The 21,345-nt window shown below is 48.8% G+C and overlaps 1 protein-coding gene across 1 annotated transcript in view; it reads right to left on the bottom strand.

The window, feature by feature from the left end:
• LOC136573414 (extracellular calcium-sensing receptor-like) overlaps nt 1-21,345 on the bottom strand; it is a 47,776-nt gene that overhangs the window by 12,030 nt on the left and 14,401 nt on the right. Inside the window, exon 6 of the mRNA XM_066574706.1 lies at nt 765-998. Coding sequence (XP_066430803.1) covers nt 765-998 — 234 coding nt within the window. The remainder of the gene's footprint in view (nt 1-764; nt 999-21,345) is intronic.

Raw genomic sequence — 21,345 nt, 5'->3', positions numbered from 1 at the left:
GTATTGACTTAAGCTACTGTCTGTACCATATACAATTACTCAGCCAATCAGAGGCAGCACTCTGCAGTCATTCAATGATGGCTGGGCACTGCCTCTGATTGGCCACGACACTCAGCGAATCTGAGGCAGCACTTTCTGGAGGTGGGGAATTTTTCAATCTCCGGCCTCCGAAACAGAGAAGAAGACTGCCAGGGCTGGAGAGAAGAACCGGACGGTTCTTCTAGGTGATTTAATCTTTTTTTTTTTTTTTTTTTTACAGCTTGCTATGATTTCAGGGCAGGGCTTATATTTCACGCTCTTCCCCGAAAATCATCGCTGCAAATCCACTGCTTTCAATGGGGCCGCAGTGCTGGCCCCATTGAAAGAAATTGGATAGCATCATGGACTTCTGCCACAGCTGTTGCAGCTGTGGCAGAGGATTCCTTCATGCCCACGGTCCCCGTGGAGGTGAAGGAGTCCCCTATCAAAGCTCTCACAGCTGTCACAGCAGTGTCAGGGGAGCGCAATGTTCTCCCTATGTTTTCAATGTGACTAGCGCTGCTGCCACTCGCCCCATTCAAAACAATAGATGATATCTCCCATTCTTCTTTGTGATGTGAGATTACAGTGAAAACATCCCAAATGAGAATAAAACCATTGAAAATCATTGGTTTCATTATCATGTGTTTTTACTCACTCTTGCATTGCAAGTCAATCATATAGCAAGTGGGTGTCCACCCTTATATAGAAGCTTAGTATGTACTATGATAGCCAGTTTCTCTTACTTGACCAAATTTTTTCCATGTAATAGAATCTATTAATCTGATCTGCTTCTTCCCTTCTGATGTTTCCTCCATGGTGCCTATGGGTTTGCTTGTGAAAAGAAACTCACGGCTGATCTCAGTTTTGTGCAGAATCCAGTTTGCTAAATAGCATTGAAAGCTTGCTTGCCCTGTAGTAAAGGTAATCTCCTCTCCCCCGGGATCTGTGTACTTGACGTATTTCATGTATTTGTTCAACTGCAAAAAAGGGATAAAGAATTATTATCTGCATTCCTATTTTGTAGAACACCATTTGCTATAGGACTGACTACAGTTATTATCACAGACTAAGAATGAACTAAGAATGAACCCACAACATCACTGTTGGATTTGGATTAGGCCGCAGTCAGATGAGTGTTTTTTATTTTTATTTTTTTTAAGGCACATGTATAGGTGAGATTTACCCCTTCCCACTCCAGGATGTACATTTACGTCCTGGAGCATCGGGGTATGTATGAAGAGTAGAGATGAGCGAGCATACTCGCTAAGGACAATTGCTCAATCGAGCATTGTCCTTAGCGAGTATATCCCCGCTCAGCAGAGAAGGTTCAGCTGCCAGCGCGGGTGATAGGTGAGTTGCGGCAGTGACCAGGAGGGAGTGGGAGGGGGGGGGGGAGGGAGAGAGAGATCTCCCCTCCGTTCCTCCCCGCTCTCCCCCGCCGCTCCCCGCCCGCCGCCGGCAGCTGAATCTTTGCTCCCGAGCGGGCAGATACTCACTAAGGGCAATACTCAATCGAGCAATTGCCCTTAGCGAGTATACTCGCTCATCTCTAATGAAGAGGGGTCACCCTGTGACCTCTCTTCATATACCGCAGGCGTCAGCTGTTTATTAACAGACACCCGCGGGCAATAGCTGCAATCAGCTGTGCGGCTGATTGCGGATATTAACCCTTTAAATGCTGCTGTCAATTCTGTTTGTTGGTCCCGTATGCCCCCCTCCCCGGCGGTGAGATCAGGGGAGCCGGGCAGGTGTCATGGCAACCGGGGGCCTTCTGAAAGGCCCCAGGGCTGCCTTAGAAGACTGCCAATCAAGCCATCCCTGTCAAATTGCAGTATGGTGTAATGCTATAGCATTACGTAATACTGCAGGAGCCATCAAAGCATCGCATGTTGTAGTTCCCCAGGGGGACTTAAAAGAAAGGTAAGAAAAAAGATCAATAAAGTTTAATCAATTGTAAAAAAAAAAAGTAATAAAAGTTTAAATCAACCCCCTTTGCTATATCTAAAATTACAAAATCTAAATCCCAAAATAAAAATACATATTTGGTATCGCCGCGTCAGTAAAAGTCCAATCTATCAAAGTAGCACATTATTTACCCCGCACGGAGAACGTTGTCCAAAGAGATAAATAAAAATTCCAGAAATGAACTTTTTAACTCACCCTGTCTCCAGAAAAAAAACGCAATAAAAAGCAATCAAAAAGTCGTATGTAGAGATGAGCGAGCACCAAAATGCTCGGGTGCTCGTTACTCAGGATGAAATTATCGCGATGCTCGAGGGTTCGTTTCGAGTCACGAACCCCATTGAAGTCAAAGGGCGACCCGAGCATTTTTGTATATCGCCGATGCTCGCTAAGGTTTTCATTTGTGAAAATCTGGGCAATTCAAGAAAGTGATGGGAACGACACAGCAACGGATAGGGCAGGCGAGGGGCTACATGTTGGGCTGCATCTCAAGTTCCCAGGTCCCACTATTAAGCCACAATAGCGGCAAGAGTGCCCCCCCCCTCCCAACAACTTTTACTTCTGAAAAGCCCTCATTAGCAATGCATAGCTTAGCTAAGCACCACACTACCTCCAACAAAGCACAATCACTGCCTGCTTGACACTCCGCTGCCACTTCTCCTGGGTTACATGCTGCCCAACCCCCCCCCCACACACACACACACACGACGCAGTGTCCACAGCGCACACCAAACTGTCCCTGCCCAGCCTTCAGCTGCCCTCATGCCACGCCACACTCATGTCTATTTATAAGTGCGTCTGCCATGAGGAGGAACCGCAGGCACACACTGCAGAGGGTTGGCACGGCTAGGCAGCGACCCTATTTAAAAGGGGCGGGGCGATAGCCCACAATGCTGTACAGAGGCAATGACAAATATAATCCTGTGCCACCGCTATCAGGAGCTGCACACGTGGGCATAGCAATGGGGAACCTATGTGCCACACACTATTCATTCTGTCAAGGTGTCTGCATGCCCCAGTCAGACCGCGGTTTTTTATAAATAGTCACAGGCAGGTACAACTCCGCAATGGGAATTCCGTGTGCACCCACAGCATGGGTGGCTCCCTGGAACCCACCGGCTGTACATAAATGTATCCCATTGCAGTGCCCATCACAGCTGAGGTAACGTCCGATTAAATGCAGGTGGTCTTCGGCCCACACTGCATGCCCCAGTCAGACTGGGGTTCTTTAGAAGTGGACACATGCAGTTACAACTCCGTGTGGACCGACAGCATGGGTGGGATCCAGGAACCCACAGGCGGTACATAAATATATCCCATTGCATTGCCCATCACAGCGGAGGTAATGTCATGTTTAATGCAGGTGGGCTTCGGCCCACACTGCATGCCCCAGTCAGACTGGGGTTCTTTAGAAGTAGACACATGCAGTTACAACTCCCTGTGGACCCACAGCATGGGTGGGTGCCAGGAAGCCACAGGCGGTACATAAATATATCCCATTGCATTGCCCATCACAGCTGATGTAACGTCAGCTTTAATGCAGGTGGGCAAAAAATTTATTGGATTACACTGTAGGCGAGGGCCCCAAAAAATTGGTGTACCAACAGTACTAATGTACCTCAGAAAAATTGCCCATGCCCAACCAAGAGGGCAGGTGAAACCCATTAATCGCTTTGGTTAATGTGGCTTAATTGGTAACTAGGCCAGGAGGCAGCCCAGTTAAAATAAAAATTGGTTCAGGTGAAAGTTTCAACGCTTTAATGAGCATTGAAACGTATAAAAATTGTTTACAAAAATTATATGACTGAGCCTTGTGGGCCTAAGAAAAATTGCCCGTTCGGCGTGATTACGTGAGGTTTCAGGAGGAGGAGCAGGAGGAAGAGGATGAATAGAACACACAGATTGATGAAGCAAAAATGTCCCCGTTTTTGATGGTGATAGAGAACAATGCTTCCATCCGCGGGTGCAGCCTACGTATTGCTTTGGTATTGCTGCTGTCCGCTGGTGGAGAAGAGAAGTCTGGGGAAATCTAGGCTTTGTTCATCTTGATGAGTGTAAGCCTGTCGGCACTGTCAGTTGACAGGCGGGTACGCTTATCCGTGATGATTCCCCCAGCCGCACTAAACACCCTCTCTGACAAGACGCTAGCCGCAGGACAAGCAAGCACCTCCAGGGCATACAGCGCGAGTTCAGGCCACGTGTCCAGCTTCGACACCCAGTGGTTGTAGGGGGCAGAGGCGTCACCGAGGACGGTCGTGCGATAGGCTACGTACTCCCTCACCATCCTTTTACAGTGCTCCCGCCAACTCAGCCTTGACTGGGGAGCGGTGACACAGTCTTGCTGGGGAGCCATAAAGCTGGCAAAGGCCTTGGAGAATGTTCCCCTGCCTGCGCTGTACATGCTGCCTGATCTCTGCGCCTCCCCGCTACCTGGCCCTCGGAACTGCACCTTCTGCCACTAGCGCTGTCGGATGGGAATGTTACCATCAGTTTGTCCGCCAGGGTCCTGTGGTATAGCATCACTCTCGAACCCCTTTCCTCTTCGGGTATGAGAGTGGAAAGGTTCTCCTTATACCGTGGGTCGAGCAGTCTGTACACCCAGTAATCCGTAGTGGCCAGAATGCGTGTAACGCGAGGGTCTCGAGAAAGGCATCCTAACATGAAGTCAGCCATGTGTGCCAGGGTACGTGTACGCAACACATGGCTGTCCGCACTAGGAAGATCACTTTCAGGATCCTCCTCCTCCTCCTCCTCCTCCGGCCATACACGCTGAAAGGATGACAGGCCAGCAGCATGTGTACCCTCAGCAGTGGGCCAAGCTGTCTCTTCCCCCTCCTCCTCATCCTCCTCCTCCTCACCGCGCTGAGATATAGACAGGAGGGTGCTCTGACTATCCAGTGACATACTGTCTTCCCCCGGCTCTGTTTCCGAGCGCAAAGCGTCTGCCTTTATGCTTTGCAGGGAACTTCTCAAGAGGCATAGCAGAGGAATGGTGACGCTAATGATTGCAACATCGCCGCTCACCACCTGGGTAGACTCCTCAAACTTTCCAAGGACCTGGCAGATGTCTGCCAACCAGGCCCACTCTTCTGAAAAGAATTGAGGAGGCTGACTCCCACTACGCCGCCCATGTTGGAGTTGGTATTCCACTATAGCTCTACGCTGCTCATAGAGTCTGGCCAACATGTGGAGCGTAGAGTTCCACCATGTGGGCACGTCGCACAGCAGTTGGTGCACTGGCAGATTAAACCGATGTTGCAGGGTCCGCAGGGTGGCAGCGTCCGTCTTGGAGTTGCGGAAATGTGCGCTGACCCGGCGCACATTTCCAAGGAGGTATGACAAGTGTGGGTAGCTTTTCAGAAAGCGCTGAACCACCAAATTAAAGACATGAGCCAGGCATGGCACGTGCGTGAGGCTGCCGAGCTGCAGAGCCGCCACCAGGTTACGGCCGTTGTCACACACGACCATGCCCGGTTGGAGGCTCAGCGGCGAAAGCCAGCGGTCGGTCTGCTCTGTCAGACCCTGCAGCAGTTCGTGGGCCGTGTGCCTCTTCTCTCCTAAGCTGAGTAGTTTCAGCACGGCCTGCTGACGCTTGCCCCGCCGCGCGACACCGACTGCTGGCGAAGTGCTGCTGCTGCTGCTGACACATCTTGATTGCGAGACAGAGGTTGCATTGGAGGAGGAGGAGGAGGGTGGTTTAGTGGAGGAAGCATACACCGCCGCAGATACCAGCACCGAGCTGGGGCCCGCAATTCTGGGGGTGGGTAGGACGTGAGCGGTCCCAGGCTCTGACTCTGTCCCAGCCTCCACTAAATGCACCCAATGTGCCGTCAGGGAGATATAGTGGCCCTGCCCGCCTGTGCTTGTCCACGTGTCCGTTGTTAAGTGGACCTTGGCAGTAACCGCGTTGGTGAGGGCGCGTACAATGTTGCAGGAGACGTGGTCGTGCAGGGCTGGGACGGCACATCGGGAAAAGTAGTGGCGACTGGGAACCGAGTAGCGCGGGGCCGCCGCCGCCATCATGCTTTTGAAAGCCTCTGTTTCCACAAGCCTATACGGCAGCATCTCCAGGCTGATCAATTTGGCTATGTGCACGTTTAACGCTTGAGCGCGCGGGTGCGTGGCGGCGTACATGCGCTTGCGCTCAAACAGTTGCGATAGCGACGTCTGGACGCTGCGCTGAGAGACATTGCTGGATGGGGCCGAGGACAGCGGAGGTGAGGGTGTGGGTAGGCACTCGTGCCTGTGTCCTCAGAGGGGGGTTGGATCTCAGTGGCAGATTGGGGCACAGGGGGAGAGGCAGTGGTGCAAACCGGAGGCGGTGAACGGCCTTCGTCCCACCTTGTGGGGTGCTTGGCCATCATATGCCTGCGCATGCTGGTGGTGGTGGCTCCCCGGCTGATCTTGGTGCGACAAAGGTTGCACACCACTGTTCGTCGGTCGTCAGGCGTCTCTGTGAAAAACTGCCACACCTTAGAGCACCTTGGCCTCTGCAGGGTGGCATGGTGCGAGGGGGCGCTTTGGGAAACAGTTGGTGGATTATTCGGTCTGACGCTGCCTCTACCCCTGGCCACCGCACTGGCTCGGCCTGTGCCCACACCCTGACTTGGGCCTCCGCGTCCTCGCCCACGTCCACGTCCTCTAGGCCTACCCCTACCCCTCAGCATGCTGTATTACCAGTAGTGCAGAAACAGAATGCTGTAATTAAATGTGCCGCTTATTGGCCTGTAGTTGGAGGCTGACTTCGCTTACGGAACGCACAGCAGAGGCAGGAAAGAATTTTGCGCAAGCCTGCTGTAACACTTAGCTGGCTGCGTATGAATTAGGACAACTACCCCCAGCAGAGACCCAGTACACTTGTGGACAGGAATACAGCGGTGATGTAAGAGGCAACACAGAGGCAGGAAAGAATTTTGCGCAAGCCTGCTGTAACACTTAGCTGGCTGCGTATGAATTAGGACAACTACCCCCAGCAGAGACCCAGTACACTTGTGGACAGGAATACAGCGGTGATGTAAGAGGCAACACAGAGGCAGGAAAGAATTTTGTGCAAGCCTGCTGTAACACTTAGCTGGCTGCGTATGAATTAGGACAACTACCTCCAGCAGAGACCCAGTACACTTGTGGACAGGAATACAGCGGTGATGTAAGAGGCAACACAGAGGCAGGAAAGAATTTTGCGTAAGCCTGCTGTAACACTTAGCTGGCTGCGTATGAATTAGGACAACTACCCCCAGCAGAGACCCAGTACACTTGTGGACAGGAATACAGCGGTGATGTAAGAGGCAACACAGAGGCAGGAAAGAATTTTGCGCAAGCCTGCTGTAACACTTAGCTGGCTGCGTATGAATTAGGACAACTACCCCCAGCAGAGACCCAGTACACTTGTGGACAGGAATACAGCAGTGATGTAAGAGGCAACACAGAGGCAGGAAAGAATTTTGCGCAAGCCTGCTGTAACAATTAGCTGGCTGCGTATGAATTAGGAGAACTACCCCCAGCAGAGACCCAGTACACTTGTGGACAGGAATACAGCGGTGATGTAAGAGGCAACACAGAGGCACGAAAGAATTTTGCGCAAGCCTGCTGTAACACTTAGCTGGCTGCGTATGAATTAGGACAACTACCCCCAGCAGAGACCCAGTACACTTGTGGACAGGAATACAGCGGTGATGTAAGAGGCAACACAGAGGCAGGAAAGAATTTTGCGCATGCCTGCTGTAACAATTAGCTGGCTGCGTATGAATTAGGACAACTACCCCAGCAGAGACCCAGTACACTTGTGGACAGGAATACAGCGGTGATGTAAGAGGCAACACAGAGGCAGGAAAGAATTTTGCGCAAGCCTGCTGTAACACTTAGCTGGCTGCGTATGAATTAGGACAACTACCCCCAGCAGAGACCCAGTACACTTGTGGACAGGAATACAGCGGTGATGTAAGAGGCAACACAGAGGCAGGAAAGAATTTTGCGCAAGCCTGCTGTAACACTTAGCTGGCTGCGTATGAATTAGGACAACTACCCCCAGCAGAGACCCAGTACACTTGTGGACAGGAATACAGCGGTGATGTAAGAGGCAACACAGAGGCAGGAAAGAATTTTGCGCAAGCCTGCTGTAACACTTAGCTGGCTGCGTATGAATTAGGACAACTACCCCCAGCAGAGACCCAGTACACTTGTGGACAGGAATACAGCAGTGATGTAAGAGGCAACACAGAGGCAGGAAAGAATTTTGCGCAAGCCTGCTGTAACAATTAGCTGGCTGCGTATGAATTAGGAGAACTACCCCCAGCAGAGACCCAGTACACTTGTGGACAGGAATACAGCGGTGATGTAAGAGGCAACACAGAGGCAGGAAAGAATTTTGCGCAAGCCTGCTGTAACACTTAGCTGGCTGCGTATGAATTAGGACAACTACCCCCAGCAGAGACCCAGTACACTTGTGGACAGGAATACAGCGGTGATGTAAGAGGCAACACAGAGGCAGGAAAGAATTTTGCGCATGCCTGCTGTAACAATTAGCTGGCTGCGTATGAATTAGGACAACTACCCCAGCAGAGACCCAGTACACTTGTGGACAGGAATACAGCGGTGATGTAAGAGGCAACACAGAGGCAGGAAAGAATTTTGCGCAAGCCTGCTGTAACACTTAGCTGGCTGCGTATGAATTAGGACAACTACCCCCAGCAGAGACCCAGTACACTGAGGACGGTCACAGGCAGCCCAAATAGATTTTTTTCCCCAAATGTTTTTGGAAAGGCCCACTGCCCATATACACTAAATATGTCTTCTGTCCCTGCCTCACCACTACTGGCCCTGGACAATGTAAAATTACTGCAGGACGCAATGCTCTGCACGGCCGATATACAAAAAAGAAAAATGTGCAACACTGCAAAAAGCAGCCTCCACACTACTGCACACGGTTAGATGTGGCCCTAAGAAGGACCGTTGGGGTTCTTGAAGCCTAAAATAACTCCTAACGCTCTCCCTATAGCAGCTCCGGCACCAGGAGCACTGTCCCTGATCTTTGTCAGAATGTATCTGTGGCGAGCCGCGGGAGGGGCCGATTTATATACTCGGGTGACACCTGATCTCGCCAGCCACTCACTGCAGGGGGGTGGTATAGGGCTTGAACGTCGCAGGGGGAAGTTGTAATGCCTTCCCTGTCTTTCTATTGGCCAGAAAAGCGCGCTAATGTCTCAGAGATGAAAGTGAAAGTAACTCGAACATCGCGTGGTACTCGTCTCGAGTAACGAGCATCTTGAATACGCTAATACTCGAACGAGTATCAAGCTCGGACGAGTATGTTCGCTCATCTCTAGTCGTATGTATTCCGAATTTGTACTAACGTAAACTACAGGAAATCCCACGAAAAAATTAGCCCTCGCTCAATTGCGGCGATGGAAAAATAAAGTTATTGTGCGCAGAAGATGACCGCAGAAAATAATTGAAAAATTAAATGTCTTTGAAAAAAATAGTACAGTAAAAAAAACTATACTGTCGTGGCATTCCTTTGTGGAACCACGGCTTACTCAATTTGAAATGTTTACACCCTTCCATATTAATTCTGAATTGATAATGTGCATAAGAAGTTTTCACACTGACACAGGTTCAGCATGTATAGCTTCCTCAATTCTACTTTAATGTTGGGCGTGTTGCCTCTTTTAAAGAGTTTAACATATGGGCAGGTCAAAAGATTACATAGATACAACGTATTGTTTAATTATTGGATAAGCATCTTGCAATTCTTCCATCCTCCGGTCATCCGTGATTGGCCATCAGGTGGTGGATGAAATGAGTGGGTTGTCTTTGCCCCACGAGTGGTTCCTTCGATCTGATTGGGTGTTACATCATGAACTATAAATTGCACAAACCTCCCATGTTATTTGCATACGTTTCCAGTAAAATTGCTTGGGTAAGTATTGCGGTAGCTGTTTCAGACTGCGGTTGTCCATGTCTGAGTTATACTGTCTTCCAAAGTTGCAAAACAGATGGAAAATGTAACGTGTTTATACTATATATTATCTTGTCAGCGTTTTGAGAACAGAAGTTTCATAAGAGGAAGTATTGCATATTGCGTAAATGTAAGAACAGAAGGCAAACATGACATTTGGTTATACAGAATGTTAAATTCACAAATGTCCACTACCAAAGGCCCACAGTCCAAAATATAGATATATTGGGTTTCCACTACAATACAAGTTAGGTATCGTAGCAATCATACTGACCCATTGAATAAATTTATCATGTCATTTTTGTTGCAGTTTGTGCGCTGTAGAAACAAGACACAATCAAAAATGGCAATGTTGGGGTTTTTTTTCATTTGACTCCACTTAGAATTGTTTAAAAGTTTTTCAGTACATTATATGGTACATTAAATAGGACCGTTGAAAAATACAACTCGTCCCGCAAAGAACAAGCCCTCATACAGCCACGTCGATGGATAAATAAAAGAGTTGCGATTTTTGTTTTTTTAAAGGGGGGGGGGGGCGAAAATGGGAAAAAAAGGCGGTTGCGTCATTAAGGGGTTAAAAATCAGCTTTATTAGAACCAATGCTTTCCAATGAAAGCGGTCATATGTCCAATTTTTACATTTGCAAAAAAAATTGCACCTGCAAAAGATAGGACAGCAATTAAAATCGCACATCGCGTGTGTAAAAAAACATGTTACTGAAGCAAAAAAAATCACACGTAAATAATGCGACCGGTATCCCCTGCTGCGGCTGTGACAGCTACAGTAGGGGATTTCTTGGATGTGAAACATCTGAATGCTCAAAAGCTGCAGGAACCACGGCACTCAGAACAAACCACATCCAGTCGGAGGCGAATTGTATGCAGAGCCCCTTAATGATGACCTGAACCCAAGGTCTCCACAAATGCCCAAGAAAAATAGTAGAACGTGGCAGCATTAATGGTAGTCTCTTGGTTAAAAGTAAAAAGAAATCTATCAAGCTTGATAAAGGCCACTAGTTTTGCCTGAAATGTTTCTTTTATTAAATAAATTAGCAAAAAGTTTTACTTTTACTTTGTGGCATGTAGGAATCCCCTGCCACAGTTGTCACAGCTGTGGTATGGGAGTTCAATGTACTCCCTATGTTTTCAATGGGGTCCGGCGCTGCTGCTGCTGGCCCCATTGATGACAAGGGGAAACCCCTGGATGTGACTGCATGCAGGGCTTCACATCCAAGGAATCCCCTGCAACTATCACAACCACAGCAGGAGATACCAATTGCACTATTTATGTTCAATTCTTTTATTTTTGCTCTGGTCACACGTTTTTGTACACATGAGATGTGCAATGTTTTAGCGCACCTATTCATGCGCTAAAAAAATGCTTGTCTGACCAAGGCCTTAGGGATAAACTAAGGGGCACAATCTCAGGAATCGCTCAATCTTCAACTGCCTCCTTTCTGGTACATGACGAGGGTGTGACTACAAGGGGTAGTTCTGCATCCAGTCACTCAATCCTGCACTCATTGTAAGATCACACCCAAACACAGCCTCATGTGACCTCAAAATACTTGCTTCCACCACTGCATTCTTAGCTTGTGACATGAGCACAAGGGGTTAATCTACTTTCACTTCCTTACTTATATACTCATATCATGATGAAACACAGATCCCACTCAACACATGCCCAAAAAATAACCATTGAACCATTGACCGTTTTACTGTAAGAAAGGCCAGATGGGTAAGTTTCAGTAACAAACCAAAAAATATGGGCCTCACTGCACTCCAGCAGTCAGAGTGAACTTTATCAGGGGCTATTAGTTCTCATAGAGCGACAAGGACAGAACTTATTAAGCCCTTAACGTATCCGTCTTTATATGGAATAGGATCACTACCTGATCCTGCTCCATACAAGGTGGGTGCTGGCTGTCTAAGGGCTCGTTCAGACGAGCGCTGTCTGTACACATTAGAGGCGCACACAGAATGCACTTCTATAAGAACTAATGGTTTTCTATAGAAGTGTTCACATGAAGGAGTTTTAGACACTCAAAATACTACCATCTAACAAAGATAGGACCTGCAAGCGCTATGCGTGCATCTAAGGTCTGTGGTGTGAGAAAAGAGAGGACCTGACCTATCTTAGATGTGTGCATTCCATAGACTCCTATGGGAGCTGGAACACACACCACACACCTTGGATCATGTGAATGGGCCAATTCAAATAGCTGGAATCCACTTGTTTATGCGTGAATGAGCCCTAACCATGTGATAGGTGGGGCTAATTACATTCAAGATCACATAGATCAAGATCTAATTCTTATTTTGGTCCTATTTTCTCGTAAGAAGCTCCTAGAGAGAGATTATAATCATTATGTTTTGACGCACAGCTTTACCAATCTATTGATACTAAACATGAGGGTTGTATCTTACTAAGTTATGTTGGGTTTAGGGGTTCCCAGGATAGATCATCAATATGAGAAGGGGAAAAAAACATTTTAGTTAAAATGTACTTTATTTATAACCCTTCCAGTATCTCTAGGGTATCCAGCATAGTGAATGTATCTTCTGGAGGGTATATACAAATCACTGTAGCAGGAGAATCACAATTATATAGATGGCCTTCACAGGTATGTAACTTTCTAACTATATCCTAATCAGGTTTAGTTTTTTGATTACACCTAGCCTCTATTCTTTGAGGTCAGGCCCTGTATAACTCCTTTATTTCATCTTACAGGAGGCTTTTTGGTCAGTTAACGGTATGTCATAACATCTACATGGCTACCCTACAGTTTCTTTATATTTGAGTATAATAGTTGGTTCATGATAGGTTCCTGATGAGCCATTTACACGGCTGAAACGTGTCGGACCAAGAACCTAAAAACATTCCAAGTTATCGATTACCCGTTTGTTTTTTATTGACATAGACACAACATCACCCCTTTAAACTAAGTCTGCATTATACAGGGGCAGCATGCATGGCTGCATCTGAGGCTCCCAGGTCCCACTATTAAGCCAAAATGGGGGCAAGAGTCTGGCACCACCCCCCTAACAATTTACTTGGGACAAACCCTCATTAGCAAGGCACACGTGCTGGCATATCTTAGCAAAGCACCACACTACCTGCAACCAAGGACAATCACTGCCTGCGGGTGACACCGCTGCCTTTTCTCTTGGGTTACATGCTGGCATTGCTGTCCAACCCCCCCCCCCCCCCCGCACGACCCTGCGTCCACAGCGCACCCAAAATTTTCCTTGCACAGCGTTCAGCTGCCCTCATGCCACACGCTCGCTTCATAGCCACACCACCCTCATGTGTATTTATAAGTAAGTAATGGATGAGGAGGAACCGGAGGAACACAATGCAGAGGGTTGGCAGGGCTAGGCAGTGACCCTCTTGAGAACTGATGATAAATTGACGTACGATCATTATTCTAATCCTGTGCCACCACCGTCACAAAATTGTCAGGAGCCGCAAATGTGGGCATAAAGGGAACTCAGGTTCCAGCACTTCTGCACATCTCCACAATGCAGCAATACTCTGTGTGGAAAGCACGTGAGCGGGCCCTGGGTCAGGCTCGGTCCCAGCCTCCACCTTGGGTGACCCAAGGTGCCGCGAGTTACATAGTAATGGGAAATCCATGTGTCCCCACACAATTCATTCTGTGTAGGTGTCAGATAGCTCAACACCGCAATGGGAAGTCTTTGAGTTCCTTGGGCTCGCCTATGCTATGGGTGCATAAAGATGGTATTACACAGGAAGAAATCAGAGTGCCCAAGCATGGCAGAGTTTCACCCCGCCAAGGACCTCGGCCTCGGCCCACATTTATGCACAAGTCAGTAAATGTATTTGTGCCAGACAGGTAAAACACCGCGATGGGAAGTCTTTGTGCACCCACAGCATAGGCGAACCCCAGTAACATTTCTGTAGCAAGAGTATAGGTGAAGCCCTGAAACCATTCAGTAGAAACTGTAAAGGCGGACACCAGTAACATTTCTGTAGCAAGAGTATAGGCGGACCCCAGTAACATTCCTGTAGCAAGAGTATAGGCGGACCCCAGTAACATTTCTGTAGCAAAAGTATAGGTGAACCCCTGTAACATTTCTGTAGCAAGAGTATAGGCGAACCCCTCAAACCATTCAGTAGCAACTGTATAGGCGAACCCCAATAACATTTCTATAGCAAGAGTATAGGCGAACCTCAGTAACATTTATTTAGCAAAAGTATAGGCGGACCCTAGTAAGTAACATTTCTTTAGCAAGAGTGTAGGCGGATCCCAGTAACATTTCTGTAGGAAGAGTATAGGCGGACCCCAGTAACATTTCTGTAGCAAGAGTATAGCTGGACCCCAGTAACGTTTCTATAGCAAGAGTATAGGCGAACCCCACTAACATTTCTGTAGTAAAAGTATAAGCAGACCCCAGTAACATTTTAGTAGCAAAAGTGTAGCTGAACACCTCTAACATTTCTGTAGCAAGAGTGTATCCCTACCCCAGTAACATTGGTGTACCAATAGTATAGGAGAACACCTGTAAAAATTTTCTTACTAAGAATATAGGGGAGGCCTGGAAAACTTAGTTTGCTAACAGTATTGGCAATGGCCTGAAAAATTTATGTACTAAGAGTACAAGTGTACCCGTGAAAAATTGCTGAACGCCGAGGGCAGGTGAAACCCAGAAACATTTTTTGAAGATACAGCTCGGTGTTGGTTAATTTTTAACAGAGCCTGGAGACAGCAAAAATTGGTTTAAGTTTAACTTTTAAAACTTTAAAAACTGACAAAATTTTTAAACAGAGTATTTTGGGCCGCATAGAAATTGGCAGTTCTGCATGATGGCATGCTGTTTTAGGATGAGGAGGAGGAGTAATGATAAATAAAGTTAATTCTCCACTTTTTTGGGGTGATAGAGGATACATTTTTCACCTGTTGCAGCAAAAATATTCTTTCGATCTGCTGCTTTCCACCGGTGGAGAAGAGAAGTCTGGGGAAATCCAGCCTTTGTTCATCTTTATGAGGGTAAGCATGTCGGCACTGTCAGTTGACTGGCGGGTACGCTTATCCGTGATGACCCCCCCCACCCCCACTAGCAGCATTAAACACCCTCTCTGACAACATGCTAGCAGCAGGGCAGGCCAGCACCTCCAGGGCATACAGCGCGGATTTGTGCCACGTGTCCATCTTTTACACCCAATAGTTGTATGGAGCAGAGGGATCACGGAGGACATGGGTACGGTCGGCTATATACTCCCTCACCATATTTTTAAACTATTCCCTCCTACTCAGTCTAGACTGGGGAGTGGGGACACAGTCTGGCTGGGGTGCCATAAAACTGCCAAAGGCCTTGGAGAGTGTTCCCCTGCCTGCGCTGGACATGCTGCCTGATCCCCGCACCTCCCCTGCTAGTTGGCCCTCTGAACTGCGTTTTCTATCGCTAGCGCTGTCAGCTGGCAAATTTAGCATCACTTTTCCCACTAGGGCCCTGTGGTATTGAATCACTCTCGTACCCCCTTCCTCTTCAGGAATGAGAGTGGAAAGGTTCTCCTTATACCGTGGGTCGAGAAGGGTGTACTCACAGTAATCCATGTTGGCAGGAATGTGTCTAACATTGCAGCTGGTATTCCATAATTGCTCTACGCTGCTCATACAGCCTGGCCAACATGTGCAGCGTAGAATTCCAGCGTGTGTGCACATCGCACATCAATCGGTGCTCTGGCAGCTGAAACCGACGTTGCAGTGTCCTGAGGGTGGCAGCATCCGAGCTGGACTTGCTGAAATGTGCGCAGACGCAGCCCACCTTGCCGAGCAGGTCAGACAAGTGGGGGGAGTTTTTCAGAAACCGCTGAACCACCAGATTAAAGATGTGCGCGAGGCATGGCACGTGTGTCAGGCTGCCAAGCTGCAGAGCCGCCACCAGGTTACAGCCGTTGTCACACACGACCATGCCCGGTTCGAGGCTCAGCGGCGAAAGCCAGAGGTCGGTCTGCTCTGTAAGACCCTGTAACAGCTTGGGGGCCGTGCGCCTCTTTTCACCTAAGCTGATTAGTTTCAACGTGGCTTGCTGACACTTGCCAGCCGCTGTGCTGCTTCGCCGCGCGCTACAGACTGCTGGCGACGTGCTCACACTTCGTAATTGAGAGGTGGAGTGGGCGGAGTAGGAGGAGGGGGGGTTTGGAGGAGGTGGCATAATATGCCGCTGATACCAACACCGAGGTGCGACCCGCTATTCTTGGTGTGGGTAGCACGTGAGCGGTCCCAGGCTCGGACTCGGTCACAGCCTCCACCAAGTTCACCCAATGTGCCGTCAGGGAGATATAGTGGCTCTGCCTGCCAGTACTTCTCCACGTGTCCGTCTTTAAGTGGACCTTCCCAAGAACTGCATTGTTGAGTGTACGGGTAATGTTGTGGGAGCCTCCATTTCCACAAGCCTGTACGGCAGTATCTCCAGGCTGATTAATTTGGTAATGTGCACGTTTTAGCTTGTGCATGCAGGTGGGTGGTGGCGTATTTGCACTTTCGCTCCAACACTTGTGTTAGCAAAAGCTGAACGCTGCACTGGGAGACATTGCTAGAGGCCGTGGAGGACAGTGGAGGTGAGGCTGTGGGTGCAGGCTGGGACACACTCGTGCGTGTGTCCTTGGAGGGGGATTGGATTTGTATGGCAGATTGGGGCACAGGGGGAGAGGCAGTGGTGTGACCTGGAGGCGGTGAATGGCCTTCGTCCCACCTCGTGGGGTGCTTGGCCATCATATGCCTGCGCATGCTGGTGGTGGTGAGGCTGGTAGTGGTGGCTCCCTGGCTGATCTTGGTGCGGCACAGGTTGCACACCACTGTTCGTCGGTCATCCGCGCTCTCACTGAAAAACATCCACACCTTTCAACATCTAGCCCTCTGCACGGAGGCTTACCGTGAGGGGGTACTGTGGGAAACAGTTGAGGGATTCTTTGCTCTGGTCCTGCCCCTACCCCTGGCCACCCCACTGCCTCTTCCAACCTGTCCTGCTGCTGCACTTGCCTCCCCCTCTGAAGCCCTGTCTTCAGTAGGCTTAGCAAGCCAGGTGGCATCAGTCACCTCATCGTCCAGCAGCTCTTCCTCCGAATCCTCTGTGCGCTCCTCCCTCGGACTTACTGTCCTTACTACTACTTCACTGACAGACAACAGTGTCTCATCATCATCATCCTCCTCACCCACAAAAAGCTCTTGAGACAGTTGCTGGAAGTCCCCAGCCTCATCATCCGGGAACTTTCCAAAGGTTAGGCATCGGTCACAACAAACTCCTCAGGTGAGAGAGGGACAGTTTTTTCCCACTCATTGCAGGGACCCAAGAACAGTTCCTGGGAGTCTGCCTTCTCAGAATATGTCATTTTCATGAAGTGAGGAGGCTGGGAGGAAGGAAGAGCAGCCAGAGCATTCAGAGTTGCAGTCCCTAGGCTGGGAGTAGTGGACTGCGTAGAATACTGGGTGGTTGACACATTGCCAGAGGCGTTTTCTGGAATTCATGACAGGACCTGCTCGCACTGCTCTGTTTGTAATAAAGGTCTACCACACGGACCTGCAAATTGTGATATGAAGCTGGGGAGCCCAGAAACTTGCCTCTCTCCTAATCCCGCAGCAGCCGGCTGTGATTCACCATGTCTGGAACTTGGCCTGTGCCCACACCCTCACTTGGACGTCCGCGTCCGTGACCCTTATTACTCCTTATTACTCCTCATCATGGCGGATTAAGAATAGAGCAGGGCCCAAATAAATTAACCCACTGTACAGCACTGACAACTGTGGCTTAATTCACCGCACACAGAGACTTGTAGATAGCGGAGACTCTATGCTGTGACTTGAAAAAATTAACCCGCTGTCTTGCGCTGATAGCTAGGGGTAATTTACCGCTCGCAGAGACTTGTATGGAGTAAGAGAAGATTCTAAAGCTAGGGGATAGTGCTGGTAACTGCGGCTATCTCAACCCCACCAAGGAAAGGGTATTGTGAGATGCTCTGCAGAGCGTCAGAGCTGAAATACTTTGCAGTGGCCCAGGAAATATTACAGTACTGTTTAGCAGTGAGACCTCTGTTTAATGCACTGCAGACACAGAACGGTATAACTGAAGTAATTTGCAGTAGGCTAGGAAATATTATAGAGCAATTTCACGGTGAGAGCTGGTTGTACGGCACTGCAGGCTGAGAACGCTATTACTGAAAGGCTGGGAACAGGCCTAGATGCGTAATACAAAAATTGATGCACTACTACTCCCAGCAAGCCACAACTATAATGCACACGGTCAGATGTAGCCCTAAGAAGAACCGTTGGGGTTCCTGAAGACAGGATCCTACTCTAACACTTTTCCTATATAAGCAGCTCTTTCCCTCAACTTTGCCTACGGCACTGCAGACACAGAACAGTATAGCTGAAATGGCCTCCACAGCCCGAGATGCTTAAAAAAAAAAAATTGGTGCACTACTGCTTCCAGCCAGCCACAACAGTAATGCACACTATGAAGAGTAGCCCTAAGAAGGACTGTTGGGGCTCTTGGAGACAGCATCCAACTCTAACACTTTCCCTATATTAGCAGCAGCACTTTCCCTAACCTCTGCCAGCATGAGTCTGAGGCGAGCCGCGGGCGGGACCAGTTTAAGTACTCGGCGGTCACCTGATTGGCCCAGCCACTCACTACTGTGGGGTGGGATAGGGCTGGCACGTCAGAGCAGGAAGTGGTAATGCCTTCACCGCATGTCTATTGGCTAGAAAATGGCGCTAATCATGCGGGGAAGGAAATGCAATTGACTCGAGTACCGCGTGCTGTTCGTCTCGAGTAACGAGCATCTTGATTACCCTAATGCTCGAATGAGCATCAAGCTCTGACGAGTGTGCTCGCTCATCTCTAATTCCTACCAGTTCTACAACTCCTAATCTACTTTCAAATCCGGCCATACATACGACCAATGGGTGTCTGATTTCCAACTACCCAAGCTCTTAACTTCCTCTGCACTCAAGCCGCATTAGTATGCCGTTGTTGCCACTCCAATTTTAAAAGAAAGCATGCAAAAATCTTCCGGGTCCAAGCCCAGTTTTCTTTTTTTTGCCAAGACCACATGACCGCCGTGAACTGGTAACTTGTAACTGGATATCCCGATGCATGCACCAAAAATTGGCCCTTCGCCAAACGCTGTGCTAAGTAAGCGCACAGCAGCCCAGCCGGACACCCCTTTGACTCCATTGTCTATATACACAACCTCTCCTCTCTGCCATATATATCAGTTTTGGCAGAGAGGAGAGGTTGTGTATATAGACTTCCTAATGCATAACTTTACTATGCCATCTTCCACCAAAACATCCCTAAATCGCAACCCCCAACTTAAACTTACTGGCCGAAACCACCTGACCCACCCTAAGGGCTTCAAAAAACACTAATGAAAAACCCGCGCAAAAAAGCAATATCTCTTGTTGATCAGTGCATATCTCTTCCAAAATTTTTAACATCTGGCCTAGCAACGTGAAAGTAATAGGCCGTCTGTCATCAAAACACCTACGCTTCTTTCTCCAACCCTTCAGGATCTGTTTTTAAAAACATCATTGGTCATGTCCAGCCAGCCATGCAGACACAGTAAAAAAATCAATGCCCCACAGATGTTTTTTAGCTACCCCCACCCACATTCTTTTTCTGCGCAATCCCGTCAGTAGATCCAAAGTCACTGACCGCACCAGTTTTCCTTCCATCTAAAGGCCTCCGCGGAAGACAACCAGGATGACCAAATGCTATTATAACTCTTCCAGGTCGCCTCCTTGAATTAAATTCAGGACACTTGAATTAAATTCAGGAGCTCTCTTCTACAAGTTCCCATAATGAAGAAGGGCAATGTACCCCCTCGACATCCACCTTTGGGTGCATCTCTCTGAATGACCTAATCTGAAAATGAGAAAGAGCATCAGCCACTCCCTTCTGGCATCATCGGACTTGCTTGGACCTAAACTCTACATTGTACTGCAGGCATCACAACAGCAAGTGCTGCAACATGGCTAGTACCATGGGCAAAGAGCAGAATGCCTGTTGATCACTTGAACCACTGTCTCGTTGTCCACCCAAAAAACATATGCTCGTGTCCGCCATCTCAGGTCCCCATACCTCTATTGTCACAACTACTGGAAAAACCTCCAATAATGCAATGTTTTTGACCCAATGCCTTTCGAACCATGACCTTTGCCAGGAAGCTCTGCACCAATGGTCACCAAAAATAACTCCTAACCCAACGGCTCCAGCTGCAAATCAAACAACCTCCTGCTTTTGGTATATCACTTGCCGATTGAAACTCTGGAGAAAAACTTTCCACACGTGTAAATCTGCGCACATAGCCCTTGTTACGTGTATAAAATGATGCAGCTCTCTTGTAACTTTTGTTACAATGATAAATGCTCAGAAAATGCCCGGGCCAAATACACACCATGTTAGATTTTTCAGTTGTCTACTCTGCCAGCGCTACACCAAGGGAGGCAACACCACAAAACTTTGAATCAGCATATTTTAAACCATCAAAAAACAACTCTTTGCTCCTAGAGCTTGCCACCCTTGGCGAGACGCTGGATGCATGAGAAGAACCTTTATGATCAGGCTAGTGTGTGCCCCTCAGATAACTATGGGACACTGGAAGCCCTTTTTTATTTTCAAAACAGTTTCCCAAACACCATGGCATGTCGACTCACCATCCTTTGAACCTCTGGCTCTGCCAAGGGAAGAATCCGCCAAGATGACCAGGACTGGCAACCTATCTTACACATGTGGCTAAGGCTCTCCTCACTAGCATCTGACCCTTTAAAACTCAGCTCCCCCAGAGTGCCACCCCTTCTCACAACTCTGACCCCATGTGTCTAAAATGACTCTGTTAATATAGCCCCCTGCCTGTCACATCTGACCCTTGCTGCTGCTCTTCCCCCCTCCTAATAACAACTGGACCTAAAGCCTCCTTCACTCCCCCCCACGCTGATCATATGCTGCTCTTGTCCCTCCTCCACTCTCAGCCCCTCCCTCTCTGACCCCTTGCCCCTTTTCTACTGCTCCCCCGCACATAGTCCCTTCTACTCCCAGCTGAAAAGGGACTCACTTGTGCAGCCCCCCTGTTACCATGCGGCGGCGGCCGGGGCCGCAGGTGGTTGGTCAGCGCTCGTGGCTCCAGGCGGTGGCGTGCGCGCGGGCGTCTGTGAGTGCAGCTCTGTGCACGAGTCCCTGTTATGGGATTCTGCTGGGAGGCGTTGCCTCCCCCTCTCCGCCCCTGGGCGGAGGCTTCTGTTTATAAGGATGGCAGTGAGGTCCATTCACTGCCAGTTATTGGTTTCTGTTCCAGTGTCCTAGTGTCTTGCCTCTGACAGTCTCCTGTGTCTCAGCTTTGCTTTATCTGCCAGGTTATCCATCTGCCTCGGTCTGCTATATTTT

The sequence above is a fragment of the Eleutherodactylus coqui genome, chromosome 7 (genome assembly GCF_035609145.1).
Source record: "Eleutherodactylus coqui strain aEleCoq1 chromosome 7, aEleCoq1.hap1, whole genome shotgun sequence".
Lineage (NCBI taxonomy): Eukaryota > Metazoa > Chordata > Amphibia > Anura > Eleutherodactylidae > Eleutherodactylus > Eleutherodactylus coqui.
Note: the sequence above shows the minus strand (reverse complement) of the source record. Positions and strands in the feature narration are given on the sequence as shown.